Below are 16,024 nucleotides of genomic sequence, written 5' to 3' on the forward strand. Positions count from 1 at the left end.
GGTCTGCAGGCATTGACCATAAAGTTTGGTCTTGGGTAGTAAAAAACTGGTTACAGGGGCAGGTCCAAAGGGTGGTGATAAATAACGCGTACTCAGACTGGTCTGGAATGGTAAGTGGGGTACCCAAAGGTTCTGTCTTGGGACCAATTCTATTCAATTTATTCATGAATGATCTAGAGGATGGTATAAATAGCTCAAACTCAGTTTTTGTGGACAACAGAAAATTAAGCAGGGCAATAACTTCACATCAGGATGTAGAAATTTTACAAAAAGACCTGAACAAAATAATGGAGTGGGTTAATACATGGAAAATGAGGTTTGATGTGGAGAAATGTAAAGTAATGCACTTGGGGGCAAAAACATAAATGCAAACTACTCACTAGGGGGAGAACCTCTGGGGGAATCAAGGATGGAGAAAGATCTGGGGGTCCTAGTACATGACAAGTTGAGCAATAGCATGCAATGTCAAGCTACAGCTACCAAAGCCGGCGGAATATTAGCATGCATAAAAAAGGGATATACTCCAGAGATAAAACGATAATCCTACCACTTTATAAAACTCTGATTAGGCCACATCCGGAGTTCTTCTGTCCAGTTCTGGTCACCAGTCCTCAGAAGGGATGTGCTGGAACTGGAGAGAGTCCTAAGAAGGACAACAAAACGAATAAGGGGACTGGAGGACCTCAATTACGAGAAACATCTGCAAGCACTAAATTTATTCTCACTGGAAAAACGACGCTTGAGAGGAGATATGATAGCAATTTACAAATACCTCAATGGCGATCCCAGCATTGGAAAAAACTATTCAGCCTACATGAGTGTAACAGACACGGGGCCACACAATGAGGTTGGAGGAGAAACATTTAAACTTAAACTGCGCAGGGGGTTTTTCACTGTCAGGGCAATAAAGATGTGGAACGTTCTTCTACAAATGGTGGTGGCAGCGGGGAGTATGGATATTTTTAAGAGACGTGGATGTGCATCTTAAAGAACACAGCATACAGGGATATGGGAAATAATTATAGACACTGACACACATGCACCTACACAGGTTGAACTGGATGGACTATTGTCTTTATTCAACCTTATCTACTATGTAACTATGTCTTATTTGACTAAAAGTAGAAGGATAAAGAGATATTTTATGAAGATCTGATTTAGATTTGTTTGTTTTGAAATGATACATGGCTTAAAATATAGTGAATTACGATACTCTAAAATATTAGGAACTAAGGTTAATGGAGAGGATATGCATAGGTGCAGTTCATCTGCATATAGTGAGAGTTTGTGGTGGTGGGAACGTGTCCCTACTTTCATCTCCTAGCTGGGAGATAGAGGTAAATGAGTTCCATAGAATTCTATATGCATCTACTGTGCAGGCATGGCCAGGGAGACAGAACTAGCAGCACTGGATGTCTACAAACACAGAATGCTACAGGTGTTGGTTCTCTGTAAGTATGCATCTGCAGAGGGAGAGGGTGGGATCTGTTAGGTCAAAGAGGAGGGCAAAAAGAATAATTGCACTTTGTCTGAAAGTACACCAATTCTTTAAGGTTTTTGAGAAATATGTATTTTTTCTGTGCTACTGCTACAATTTTTTTTCGCAAAGATTTTGATAGCAATAACATTGGTCTGATAATGTCTGAAATGTGGATGAACATGTATTAGCTTGTAGCAGCTAGTCGGACTTCCATTATACAACCCTGGTTTATCTGGAACAGGTTTGCATTTGCTTGCTGTTGAGGAAAACAGACACTTTCTAATGGAAACATTTTGATAAATAGGGCCCAGTAATAGGTCCCATTTAAGATTTCCTTTAGCGTGACCTATTCACGGACATTTCGTGTTCTCTTTCCTTCTCCTCTCTGTTGCTGTTATTATTTTTTCATGGTTCACAAATATCACCACTTTACTGGTAATGTTTACCTAAGTAAACCTTGTAGTTGGTTATTTTTATTCAAGGTAGGTTAAGAAATGTAATGTAGTAAGAAGATATTAATATTTTCCAAGTTAGCAGCAAAATGTGTGTATATGATTAATGACAAAATGAGTTCAATAACATTTGTATAGATTCAGGAATCAGATGTTATCAAAGAGAATGCTCAGGTTTAGTTGGGGCTTATTAACATTTTTGTATTAAAAAATGAAAGGTTATCATTACATGCTGCCAAAGTTTTGCATGCAGCAGTTTTTAAAGCTCTGCAGAATGCACAGCAGGGTGAAATGCTAACTGCATAGCTGTGGGCCCACATATTAATGTGTATTTTCCTGGCATTTGTTTAGATGTATTGTAATGTGTTGAATTTTGAAAGAAATGTATTAACTCAAACGTCAAAATTCAAACATATTTCAAGACAACACCTTGGTGTGAACTGGTCCTATTAAATTAAAATGGGTTTTCTCTTTTATGTGCATTTTGCCTTCACTGCAAAATGTGGCAAACCACATGACAATGTGAATGCATCTTAATGCTAGGAAACAGTTTACTTTAGAAGAAAATGCATGGAAGGTGCTTAGGTGTCTATTGATCATTCAAAAAGAGTAATTTTTTTATAAATAAAGCTTTCATATTTTATTCAAAATACTTAACATATCTTGATGTGAACAGCACTGACCCTTTTGTTCTGGATATCTATGGTGGCACAAGTGATCTATGATTAGTTTTAATAACTGTAATTTACGCTTAAAATGGTTTCCCTCCTCTGTGATATTAGCTGCCCCAATCAATTTGTCTGTTTAGTTATTATTAATTGGAAAGGGGTTTTATCCATTTACAGAGCATATATTATTAATGAACTCAATAACTGAAGTGATTTCCTATTCTTGAACTCAGCTTGCCTAGCTGAGAGCTGATAATATGTCTAATTATATTTACATATGTACTATATTATTACTTTTTGGTATTTCCTATTTTCCATCCAACCATTTGTTGTAATAATACAAAGCGGATGAAGTTGTTTCTGTCACTTTCTAGTAGCATTTTCTAAAGTTCCTGCACAGAAAATGTAACTGTACATGCCTCTTTTCTAATTAGACGTCTTAAAGTTGAACTCTAGGCAAATGGCTCATAGACAAGGTCATATACATATATATGAACTATCTTACTGTCAAAGTTTTATAGTTTTGCTCAGGCAGTTTATTGACTCATGCAACCCTGTGAGACATGGTCAGTGACCTCACTTTTCCACTGCAGTTTAGTACAGCTTGGTTTATGCCCACTTCTAGTCATTTGTTTGGACACTGAAGAAACCACAATCAGATCACCATTCTTTTTTTTCCACTCCTATGAACAAGTTCCCAGTGTTACAGAGTCAACACTGTGCAATGAAATGCAGCCTAATAGGCTTTAAGCAAACCTGTCTGTGGAGCAAAAAAAATCACAAAAACTCCCTAAATTAAAACATTAAATAATCTTCTTTCTAGGGGGTTGGGGTAGATTCTTTGCTCTTTTGGAGTACAACAGGTGTTGCATCTTTGGTCCTCTGCTTCATGTCAAGCTACCTCCCAGCAGCTTCTACATCATGATTGTGCCCTGTAACAATGTGGTGGCTGGTGGGAGGGACCACAGAATTTAAGTTTTTTAATTTCACTTGAAAATGCTTTTTATGGTGATCCCTGCTGTTTAATGAATAACAAGCTAATATTAGGTCAGATGCAGCTACTTTCATTAGCAGTATTCAACCTAGATTTTTAGCCGCTTCATTACTGGGCATTTTTACCCCCTCTCTGCCCAGGCCAATTTTCAACTTTCAGCGCTGTTGCACTTTGAATGATAATTGCATGCAATGGTCATACAACACTGTAACCAAACACAATGTTTATAACTTTGTTCACACAACTAGAGCTTTCTTTATGTGGTATTTTGCTACATTTCTTCGGTGAAAATAACCTGAATCAGTTTATGTTATGTTATTTAGTTTGTAGGAAAGTTATAGAGTCCACAAACTATGGTATATATATCTGAACATTATATCCTGATGTACTGACGGCCTATCTCAAAATGTCAGGACAGTACAAATATACCCCAAATGACCCCTTTTTGGAAAGTAGACAGTTCAAGGTACAGTATTTAGTAAGAGGCATGGCAAATTTTTTGAAATTGTAATTTTTTGTCATAATTTTTTGGAAAATAAAGAAAAAAAATCACAATTTTTTTTTTTTACATACTGTCACCAGTATAGTACAGCATCATAATAAAATTGGTGTGGCGGTGATCAGGAACATTGACTGGTGACAGTACGAAAAAAAAATGTTTTCATTTTGTTCTTTTATTCATTACTTTTTTTTTATATATTTTTTTTAACACTCTGTGACCAGAGCATTATAATGTTACCATAGTAAAATTGTACTACTCTGGGGAAGTCATTTTTTTTAACACTTTATGATTGCTTATAGGAATGAATTTTATTGCTCTAAGCAAGCATTTTACTGACTGAAACTGATTTGTTCAGTTTGTTTGGTTGTGATTAGCTGCGATTGGCCAGAGCTAATCACAAATGGGCTGTGATTGGCTCTGTCTGTATGTCTGTACTATGTGACCAATCACAGCTAGCAACACAATTATACACAATGGTTTACAATTGTCATGGAATCTGCTGTGATTGGTCATAGCGGTCATATTGTACTGGCAGCCGGTGACAGATTGTGCGCTGAGCAAATTGGGGCCCTTCGCATATGATGTCCACTCAGAAGGTGTAAAGTCTTGCCCGGCCATCTACTATAGACCAGACGAGAAGGTGTTAAAGAATCCATAACAGTATTAATTGGTCTTGCAGTGTCTGCCTGTAGGTCTGTATTACTTTAAATAGATTGTCTTCTGGTAGTATAATTTTTGTAACATTTAGGTTTAAATAGGTCATCTAGGTAATAAAACTGGAAAAAAAAAAGAGTTCCCAATAGCTTTGGGTGAAGTTTAAACACAATTACTTTTACTTTTACTTTTCCTCCAACTCACAAATCCTTAACTAGCAAAGTGTCTGACTGATAAACACCCTGACAGCTTGACAAATGTAATTCTTTATTTGAGTCTCATTGGTTGCTATTGTTTGAAACAGTTCTTCCCTCATACACTAGACTGTTACTGCGGTTCACACAGGGGCGACTTGTCAGACGACCTAGCTGCTGACAAGTCGCCTCCCGTTCTGTACTATGGAACCGTTCTAATAGGAGCGATGCAAGTCGCTCCGACTTAGAAAAAGGTTCCTGTACTACTTTGGGGGGACTTGAGGCGATTTGCATAGACTTCTATACAGAAGTCATTTTGCAAGTCGCCGTGGAAGTCGTGTGCAGGTCGCCTCGGTGAGGTGACCTGCAAGTCGTGCCGCCCTTGTGTGAACCGGGGCTAAGACTTTCAATGTCAAAAGTGAAGATAAATTGGATTGCTTGTTTCATATTCATAGAGAAAAAAAACATTTGATTGGTCACAATGGGTAACAACCATAGGAGGACTGGGAATTTTAAGCCTGTAAAGCAAATACAACAAACTTGCAGGCTGCAGGCTAAAGAAGGTGTTTTCAAAGTTCTGTTTCAATATTTTTATTGGAAGTTTCCATAAAAAAGGCACAGACCATAACAGGCACAATAGTATTGGTCAAACAGGAAAGCAAGTAATAGTCTGCAGCGCAGGCAGAGCGTGCTACTGAAAAACAAATAAGAACAACAAAAATGATATGTAGTCACATTTCTACATAACCTAGCATACTGTATATATGTAGAACAGTGCCTGTGTAATATATAATGAAGAAATATGAAATGTAAATTGCGAGTGCACTCCAGTTTAGGGGAATAAGTCCCAAGCAGAAAAAAAAACTTCCAAGTGTCCATTAAGGCCCAGAAAGTAGGAATAACCTGGTAACCACCAGCTACATGGATGGTTAACATCTTGAAGATGTATAAAACCAGCAACAGAGAAGAAAGGAGAAGAAAAGAAAGTGAAGAAAAAAGAAGGTGGGTGAGAGGGGAGGAAAGAGGGTAAGAGACCCATAGCCCGCCTGCTCACTCCTCCCAGTTGTCACCAGAGCAATCGCCCTGAAGGGGATTATAGCTATTGTATCAATGTATACCGAACTCTTTCGATTTGCGAGGAGGTATCTCGTAGGATGCTAACCCACTTTTAAATTGGTCGTGATCCAGGTAAGCTTACAACTCATCACCGCCAAGTCAACTGTGGGTTTCTTTCCAAGCAGTTGCAATGGCTATCTTGGCCGCAAGGAACATAAAATAAATCAAGGTTTGAGTGTGTCTGTGCACATCTGCTACAGTTTTTTTAAGTGAGGCTACTTTGGGATCCTTAACAATGTTTACCATGATAACCGAGTTTATCAGGGAGTGAACTCGTATCTAGAAGCTTTTGACTTGACTACTACACGTCCATGTGTGAAACATCAAAACCACTTTGTCACAGCCCCAAAAACAGAGTGTGCAAGAGTGAGGTACATTTTGGAGAGGTGTTCAGGTAACAAGTACCAACAGGATAGGACTTTAAAGCCCACCTGTAGCAGTAAAATATTCATAACTCCTTTGTATGTCCTGGCTGACCAATCTCTCCAGTTTTCCTAATCAATTTCCATCCCTAAATCCCTCTGCCAAGCCAGCATATAGGGTAATGTGCCCACAGTATTGACAAAATATTTATACAGCTTGGAAATGCCATTCCTCCGATCCTCTCCACAATAGCATCTGTTTTCAAAAGCTGTCTGTTAGTCTTGGAGGCCAGCATTCCAAGCTGCTGTGCATAATAAGAGGTGGGATGTAAACCCCTATAATCAAAAAAAATGACCAATGTGATAAAGACCTTTATTCAGCCACCTTTGGAACTCTTGAGGGTATAGACCTGGTAGAAAGGCTGGATTGTGGAAAGGAGGTGTGGCAGGAATGTGGGGAGACTGGAGAAAGGTCAGTCTACATGTTAAGTCCCACAAATATAAAGAATGGAATAGGGTAGGGCAGAGTATTGCCCGCCGGTTTCTATAGGGAAACCACATCAAGAGATCGATGGGCTGTAGTCCACAGGCTTGGGCCTCCAGCACTATCCAATCCGGTTTGTAAAATCAGGAGTATAATGGAGTCAGTTGCATAAGTTGGCACCAAGTTGGTTCCAAGATAAATGGCCAATGGATAACCAGACCGCACTTCCACATCCCGCAACAGTTTAGGAAGCAAATTTGTATAACTGGTTTATAAAGAGAGGCCACTCTGGGAGTAAATTTAATCCCCAGACATGCTAGAGATTTAGGTTGCCAAGAATAACTATATGTTTTAGGCTCCATAAAGCATCCTCATCCATATTAATATTAAGAGCTTCTGATTTTGTCCAATTAACCTCCAACCCCGAGATCTTCTGAAAGCGAGCTAATACAGCTAATAGATCCATGAGGCCTTGTATTATAAGAAATGTGCTCCAATTTTACTTCCACATTTGCAGAAATATTTTAACGGCCTTCAGAGGGGGTGGCCCACTTGACGTGGACTCAAATAAAGCCTTTATTAGTTTTATACCCAAGCACAATAAAGAGCCCAGCAACATGGCTAATTATAGACAGATTTGAAGTTGCTAGCCAAAATTTGCTACCAGGTAAAATGGCTTTATCACTAACAATATACCACACTCAAATGTAATATCTAAACTAAACAACCAAATTAATAAAGGTTATAATCTCTGTGTATAAATTAAACAAAAAAAGGCATTGTCATCCTCTATTGGGTGTATAAAATCCAAACTGTAAAATATTTTTGCAACTATGGAAGTAAGATTGAAGCAAATTTCTTATAATACAAGGCCGTAAGCCCATCAAGACCAGGACAGCTACAGGGTTCTAGCTGAGCATACTGTCTGCTTTCCGCAACTTAGTAACTGATGCCATAATAGGCCTAGGAGTCCATTTCTGGGCTAATAATTTCCCTGGACGATCGTTGTGCTGTTAAAATTTAGCATTAGTCCACCTAAAGTATTTTTCCACCATAGTCGTGAATTCTGTGTGGAAAGAATCTGTTTTGCTCTATAAATCAAGAGGAGGATTAGCCTTATGTTCCTTGAGCAAGGTTGTCAAATCAGTTTCTTTTTGGCAGATGTGAGCTTCCGAATTCTTTGTATACCTAAAAAAAAGCTGGATGAGGATGCCTCTGACCAAAGCCTTTTGAGCTGTCCAATTTATTTGAGGGGAAGTATGTGATGGATCGCTATGCATAACAATTCCTTTAAGTCTAGGTTCACATCTATGTGGCTGCGCTTCATGCATTTTTCAGGCATGTTTTGCAGTGCATTTTACGCTTTTAAACACTTATTTTTTATGCATTTTTTGCGTGCAGTTTTCATGCATTTTGCGCTTTCCGTTTTTTTCTCTTTAAACACACTGTTAACACACTTTATATATATATGGTTGCTAAGCAGGGGGCTGAGAAGCTAACCGCTGCATCCTTAACAACCGATGAGTCATCAGCTGTAAGAAGGCTTCCCTGCTGAATGTAAAAAAAAGAATTGCTGGTTAAAAAAAAAATTGTGAAAAAAAAAACAGTGTGAGGTCCCCTTTGCCCTTTGGGTCTAGTATGGATTCGGAGTGGACCACCCCACGTCAAATTAAAAATAAATGGCGTGATGTTCCCCCAAAATCCATACCAAACCCTTATCCGAGCATGCAGATCAGCAGGTCAGGAAAGGGAGGGGATGAGCGAGCACCCCCCTTAAACCATACCAGGCTGCATGCTCTCAACATGGGGGATGGGTGCTTTGGGGGGCTCTGCCCCCAAAGCATCTTGCCCCATGTTGATGGGAACAAGGGCCTCTTTCTGACAACCCTGGCCGGTGGTTGTCGGGGTCTGCAGGCGGGGGGCTTATCTGAATCTGGAAGCCCCCCTTTAAGAAGTGGACCCCCAGATCCCACCCCCTATGTGAATGGGTAGGGGTACACTGTACCTCTACCCATTCACCTCAAAAAGCAGTAAAATTAAAAAAAAACTGTCTTTTATTAAAAATAGCTTTGAGCCGTCTTATCCCATTGCTGTCTCTCCCTCTGCTGTCTTCTCCCACTGCCGCCTCTCTCTGTGCTGTCTTCTCCTGCCGCCATCACTTCCCGTTGCTGTCTTCTCCCCGAGCTGTCTTCTTGTGTTATCGTCTCCCGCTGCTGTTTACCCGCTATAAAAAAAGCTGCTCTTCTTCTGTGGCTGTCTTCCTTCATTATGTTGTCGCCCACTGTCTGGCATATCTTATATACCCATGGGGCATGGCCATCTGATGACATCACCCAGAGAGCCCGTCCCTTGTGATGTTAAAGTAAAAAACGCAAAATGCAAAACACATCAAAAATCACATCACAAAACACTTGCATTTCTGGTCCAATTCCATTGAAGTATATTACCCGAAAAATGCGGGAAAAAAGTCCCTGACCCTTTCCAACAACACACCGGCCATAAAACACATAGATGTGACTTTTTACCATAGCAAACCATGTTAAATGGACTGTAGTACATTTCTGCAAACTGCAAAATGCACTAAAAAATGCATAGGTGTGAACCTAGGGTAAATGTAATTCAACATCAAATGGCGGAATTACTCAAAAGAGATTTGTTTAGTATTTATGAAGAATATTAAGCACACGTAAAGCAGAGATTGCCACAATGACCCGAGAGTGGTCAGACCAGGGAACATCCAAAATTTTGGAAGTGAGAAACAGTGTACATGAGAGTAATGGGTGAAATCACGCTAATGCCCCGTATACACGGTCGGATTTTCCGATAGAAAATGTCCGATCGGAGCGTGTTGTCGGAAATTCCGACCGTGTGTGGGCTCCATCGGACATTTTCCATCGGATTTTCCGACACACAAAGTTGGAGAGCAGGAGATAAAATTTTTCGACAACTAAATCCGTTGTCAGAAATTCCGATTGTGTGTACACAAATCCGACGGACAAAGTGCTACGCATGCTCAGAATAAATAAAGAGATGAAAGCTATTGGCCACTGCCCCGTTTCTAGTCCCGACGTACGTGTTTTACGTCACCGCGTTTAGAACGATCGGATTTTCCGACAACTTTGTGTGACTGTGTGTATGCAAGACAAGTTTGAGCCAACATCCGTCGGAAAAAATCCTAGGATTTTGTTGTCGGAATATCCGAACAAAGTCCGACCGTGTGTACAGGGCATTAGAGGGGTTAAACTCCCTCCCCATGTCCACATTCGATTGAATCTAATTAATGAAGCAATTGAGCAAATTTGTGCCTATTTTTGAAGGGCATATTATCTGGGAGCCCAGGGGCCTAGACTTGTCCAGAACAGAATCCAAAGCTGTGTTGGAATATCCACCCAAAAATACGCATCCAACAGGGATAGAGTCCGAAATTGGGACTGGAAAAATGACAACTGGTCAGCATTAGGAGCATAAAAGGTAGCAATTGTTACTCCAGCTTCATCAATTTCCCCCACCAGCAAGAGATATTTCCTGTTATTGTCATTAATGTATAAAAGAAAATAATGTGCTTAGTGTGTAAACATGTTTAAAATTAAGTTGTGACAACCGAAATTAATCAGATGGACAGCAGCACTCACAATATTGTACACATCAACATCCAAAAATAAATATGAGAACATGTTGCGCCGTCATATAAAATATATTATAAATGAAACATCAGAAAACCAAAGTCCATTTAGTGATGAAATGTGCAAAGTCCTTCAATTCAGTGCAACACCCAGTGATCAGACTAGTAAGGCAAGATTATCCTCTTACCAGATCCACAGAACTTTCAAGGTCTGTAATCAAATTTGTGAGTTTTATTATCCCTCACATTAGGTATGAGTCATTTTAGCTCTTCCAACCTTCCCGTGGAAACCGTTGTTGAAAACAAGCCAAGGGTAGTGCTCTCAGATTGTCAGTCAGACCAATGTTCAAATGAGTAAAGGAGAAAAGGAAAACTCATTGCGCAACATCCAAATTAAAAGCAAGGAATTTATTAAAAGTCTACTTACAACAGATCAGTGAAAAACAGGCATTGGAAATGTAACATTCATCCTGTGCCCTCATGAGTGTCCCGATGTCACCGCTAGGCAGGGTATAATAAATTAACCTCCATGTATGTGGAGGGTCGTCTGAATCCACTTCGTCAGGAATAATAACCCAGCAGAGATGGGTCGGAGTAGGGAGTCATGCTCATGCACTAGGCCTGAGCTAAATATCAACAGACTGTATACATTTACTAAATAGGTTTAGTCCTTAAACTAAAACTGTAATCTACATTAACTGTAAATCAAGGACTGAGAAGAAAAGCTGAGTACTTAACGTGCATGGTGCCCAACCACATTAGAGAAGCTACCTGAGAATGCTTAGGGATGGGGACCCTAAATGTTAAACAATGGAAAAAAATTGAAAAAAGGTATATGTAGGTAAAATTTGTCCCAAAGTCCTTCTCAAGGCATTCTGGAGCGTTGGCTGGAGCGGGTTCTAGTGTTGTGCCATAGAGGGGAAAAGGGAGCAGTGGCTTCCAGAGGATTCTTGCCAGATGTACGTGGTGAGGCGCAATGAGGTGACGTAGAAGGAGTAGTTGAAATTAGGCCCAGTTGATGTAGCAATAATTCACCTTAAGAGAAAGCGAAGAAGGAGTGGGTTTTGCCATGGTAAGTAAACTGCAGGTGAAATTAAAACTGCCCAAAATTCTTAATCCCCTTATTCTGCAGGGGCTGTAGCAGAGGTTTGAATGTGTGGTGTTTTTGGACCGTGGCTGGAGATAGGTCGGTTGAAGATCTGGATGTCATGACCTCCAATTTGGATGTTAGAGTCCTCTCTGGCCTTTTGTATGATCTGTTCTTTGATCCCGTAGAAGTTTTACTGATCTGGCCTGGTTTGTTCTGGTTTGTCTAGGCGACACAGTCATCTAGTTAAGCATCTATAGTGTTAATGTGATTGCCCAAGTCCTTATACTCCTGTTTAAGCTCAGATGTTGTGCTTCGGCTGGCTTTCTCTAGACCTTGCTCCAACAGGCAGAAAACTTCAGCAGAATAATAAAGCCCGTAGATTGTGGAGAACCCCCTGAAAAATTGCCCCTACACAGGAATGGGGAAGTAAATGGTGAAAAATATGCTAACCAGATCTGGAGGGGGAGAATTCCAGCTGTGCAGCCTTGTGGGCAGCCTCCTGTGGTGTTGAGCGGGAAGGAGGCCATGTTATCAGCAGCCAGCTCCAGAATTTGATCCTCCAGCTGCTTCGAGGAAAGAGCCGTGGACTTCCCCTTTGCCATGGGAGAGCTCCTGGGAGATAGAGGTGGCGGCAGGTTCCGATGACCTGTGAGCAGCCATGATCAGCTGGAAACAGCCTTGATTCGGTGGAGTGAATGGCTCAAACAGCTGAAATGGTCTGCTGCGTGCATGTGACCCCCATGCAAAGTTTACCATAGGAATTTTGGCCATGGTGTAAGGTGAGCTTTTGCTTTAAATGTGTGTGTGTGTGTATATATATATATATATATATATATATATATATATATATATATATATATCTACTAAAAAAGAGGGATTATGAGGGATACATTGTAAACTAATAAGTACTTTTTGAACTGAACAAGATGACTGTTGCTCTTTGAAAATAATATGCTCTCATCTAAGGAAAATAACAAATACAATGCAATCCATACAAATAATTCTGATCATTCAGCTTCCTTCAACAAATGAGCACCACAAATTTAATTTGCATTCTTCTAGCACTCATCAATAATCCACATGAGAACAACAAGACGATGATGTCAGGTGCTGTGATCACAAATCTGAACAGTGAGCCCTTAGCTATAAAACACCCAGTAGCTGTCATTGACCATGAGTTCTGTTTTGATTGAGTTTTGAATAGGAAAGTATTTCCACATAGGTCTAACAGCCCAACAATATATTAATTGCCCAGGGGGTAAATGCCATTTGTCCTCCAGCCCCATCACCCCCTGGCAAGAACTCTTTGTTTTTGTTTTGTTTTTTCTACAGTTTTTTTGTAACTTTACCAATCTGTCTCTATAATATGACTAGTCTTTACTTGTTGAGTACATTTTATCTGAAACATTTGGGGAGAATATGCTTTCTATAAGACATATCAATACCATTGTATTGATGTTTATGTGTGGCTGCTGTTATCCCAAAACTATATGTAAAAAAATCAGAAGAAGACTTTGACCAAAGGATTTAACTGTTCTGCATTTGAACTCCTTCAGTTATCCTGTAACTTTCAGATGAACGTGAGCCCCTTATGAAGAGCTCATTGATTTTTAAAGTCTTATAGACTGCAGATGATATAAACAACAGTGGAGGGACACTTTTAATTTAAAATGGAAATGACCTTAAAGCGGAGTTCTGCTTTAAAATTAAGTCAGCAGCTACAAATACTGCAGCTGCTGACTTTTAATAATCGGAAACTTACCTGTCCCAGGGTCCAGCGATGTGGGGGAATGAAGCCACGCTTGTCTCCCCTTCCTCTCTGCGGTGCCGACATTGTAACTGTGAAGCCACAGCCGGGCACCCACTGCGCATGCACACGCCGTGAGCCATGACTGGCTGGTCAATCATCTGGGACCTGTGACGACTCCCAGATGATTTCCAAGAGGGAGAGTTGATCTCCCTTCCGGTGCCGTGGTGCGCAGGGAGGAAGTGGGAGCTGAGACCCTCTAAAAAGGGGGTAACCACCCCAAAAATGACATGCCAAATGTGGCATGTCAGGAGGTCACCTCCCTTAAAGCAGAAGTTCCATTTTTGGGTGGAACTCCACTTTAAGGAGCATTGCAGTAGGCATGAGCACTTAAGTGGGCCATAGATGGTACGATTTTCTTTCCTGCAACCTGTGGTTGTAAGAAAGAAAATTTCTCAATTCCCCCTATCAACTCAGTGTTTATGGTGGAATCCTTCCCATGGACCTATTGTGTTCCTTATGAACCGGCCAAGATTTGAACTGTCTATGACCAGTTTTACATTTGCTGGTGTGTTAAATACGTGCTCCCTCCATCACATGCTGTGCTTTCTTCTCTTGACTCCTTCAAAACCACAGGATTTACAAGACTTAGCCACAGCATGCAGGGTTTAGCTGAATTTCTTCCCTGTACTGACGGGCACCTTAAATATGCTAATTCCCTAGCTGTCATCACTGTCACCAGTCACTGAATTAGAACATACATGCAGATCAGGAATTCTGACTTTAAATTCTGATTTTACTGACTTTCATCCTCCTTCCGTGTAAGTGACTATAAGGGGTTGATTTACCAAATTGGAGAGTGCAAAATCTCAGGCAGCTGTGCATGGTAGCCAATCAGCTTCTAACTTCAGCTTGTTCAATTCCCCACTTCAATACATGGCATTTTAACCCCCTTCCTGCCCAGGCCAATTTTCAGTTTTCAGAGCTGTCACATTTTGAATGACAATTGCACGGTCATGCAACACTGTATCCATATGAAAAACTTTTATCACTTTTTCCCCACAAATAGAGCTTTCTTTTGGTGGTATTTGATCACCTTTGCTTTTTTTATTTTTTGTGCAATAAACAAAAGCGATAAGTTTGAAAAAAACACAATATTTTTTACTTTTTGCTATAATAAATATCCCAATTAAAACAAAATAATAATAATAATTTTTCCTCAGTTTAGGCTGATATGTTTTCTTCTACATACTTTTGGTAAAAAAAATCACAATAAGCATATATTGATAGGTTTGCGCAAAAGTTATAGCACCTACAATATAGGGGATAGATTTATATCATTTTTATTATTATTTTTTTTACTAGTAATGGCGGCGGTCTGCGATTTTTATCATGACTGTGACATTGCGATGGACATATCGGACACTTTTGACACTATTTTGGGACCACTGACAGTTATACAGTGATAAGTGCAATAAATATGCACTGATTACTGTATAAATGTCACTGGCAGGGAAGAGGTTAACACTAGGGGGCGATCAAGGGGTTAAATGTGTTGTCTAGGGAGTGATTCTAACTATAGGGGGAGGGGACTGTCAAGGGGAGGAGACAGATCGGTATTCATACTTAGTATGAACACACAATCTGTCTCCTCTCCTCTGATAAGGGACCCTCCATGGTCCTGCTCTGTAACGAGCGATCAAGGGTGCCCGGTGGACATCGTGGCCACACGGGCACACGCATCGGCTCCTCTGTGATGCAGTGGGGGGCACCCCCTATACCGTTGGGAAGCCGAGGATGTCATATGACACCCGCCCAGGATGGGATATCCCATCTGCGGATGTCATATAACAATGGGTGGGTAGGAAGTGGTTAAGATTTGAAAAAAAAACCTGGAACCTGATTGGTTTCTATGCAGAGGTGCACCAGAGTTTGAACTCTTTTAGTAAATCAACCCTAAGTGACTAAGTCAGTGACTAAGTGAAATGATTTAAGTCATGGAATGTCAGGCAACTATCATTTTCAGAAGGAGGCCAGCAAGGGTAGCCTTCCTATTTATTTTAGTATAGGTTGCAGAATCTCAGTGTTTTTTTTTCCTTGCAAACTAGAGAAAAATGGTGTTAATAGAAATACTATACTCCTTTTTCCTGTTTAGTGGTGTTCATAATTGTTTCATTTTTATGCACCAAATTTACCCCAGTGTGTGTAATTTAGTTTTATAACAATATTTTGTAGGGGGCTCTTTATTTACTAATACTCACAATGTTCATTATAAAATCTGTAGTAACAAATAAAATAGTGTACCTAACTATATATGTAAATAACTAACACTAACTGTTAAGCCAGTGTGTTATTCCCAGTTCAAGACTTAACTCATGTGTCTTATATTATATAACTATTATTATTAGTATGTATTTTTTTGTTTTCCAGATTTGTGATAAAGAATGGCATTACTATGTCATCAACATAGACTTCCCTCTGGTAACATTGTACATGGATGGATCAACATATGAGCCATATCTGGTGACCAATGACTGGCCAATTCACCCATCTCACATTGCAATGCAGCTAACTGTGGGTGCTTGTTGGCAAGGTAAGTCTGATACTTGTATTTCATTCAGAAAATAAAAAGGTTTAGAACTTAAGTTTAATCTGCCTA

The 16,024-nt window shown here is 40.0% G+C and overlaps 1 protein-coding gene across 1 annotated transcript in view; it reads left to right on the plus strand.

Annotated features, from left to right (window-relative positions):
- The window catches only part of CLSTN2 (calsyntenin 2), a 1,488,165-nt gene that overhangs the window by 1,309,787 nt on the left and 162,354 nt on the right, over positions 1-16,024 (plus strand). Inside the window, exon 9 of the mRNA XM_073625925.1 lies at positions 15,796-15,958. Coding sequence (XP_073482026.1) covers positions 15,796-15,958 — 163 coding nt within the window. The remainder of the gene's footprint in view (positions 1-15,795; positions 15,959-16,024) is intronic.

The sequence above is a fragment of the Aquarana catesbeiana genome, linkage group LG04 (genome assembly GCF_042186555.1).
Source record: "Aquarana catesbeiana isolate 2022-GZ linkage group LG04, ASM4218655v1, whole genome shotgun sequence".
Lineage (NCBI taxonomy): Eukaryota > Metazoa > Chordata > Amphibia > Anura > Ranidae > Aquarana > Aquarana catesbeiana.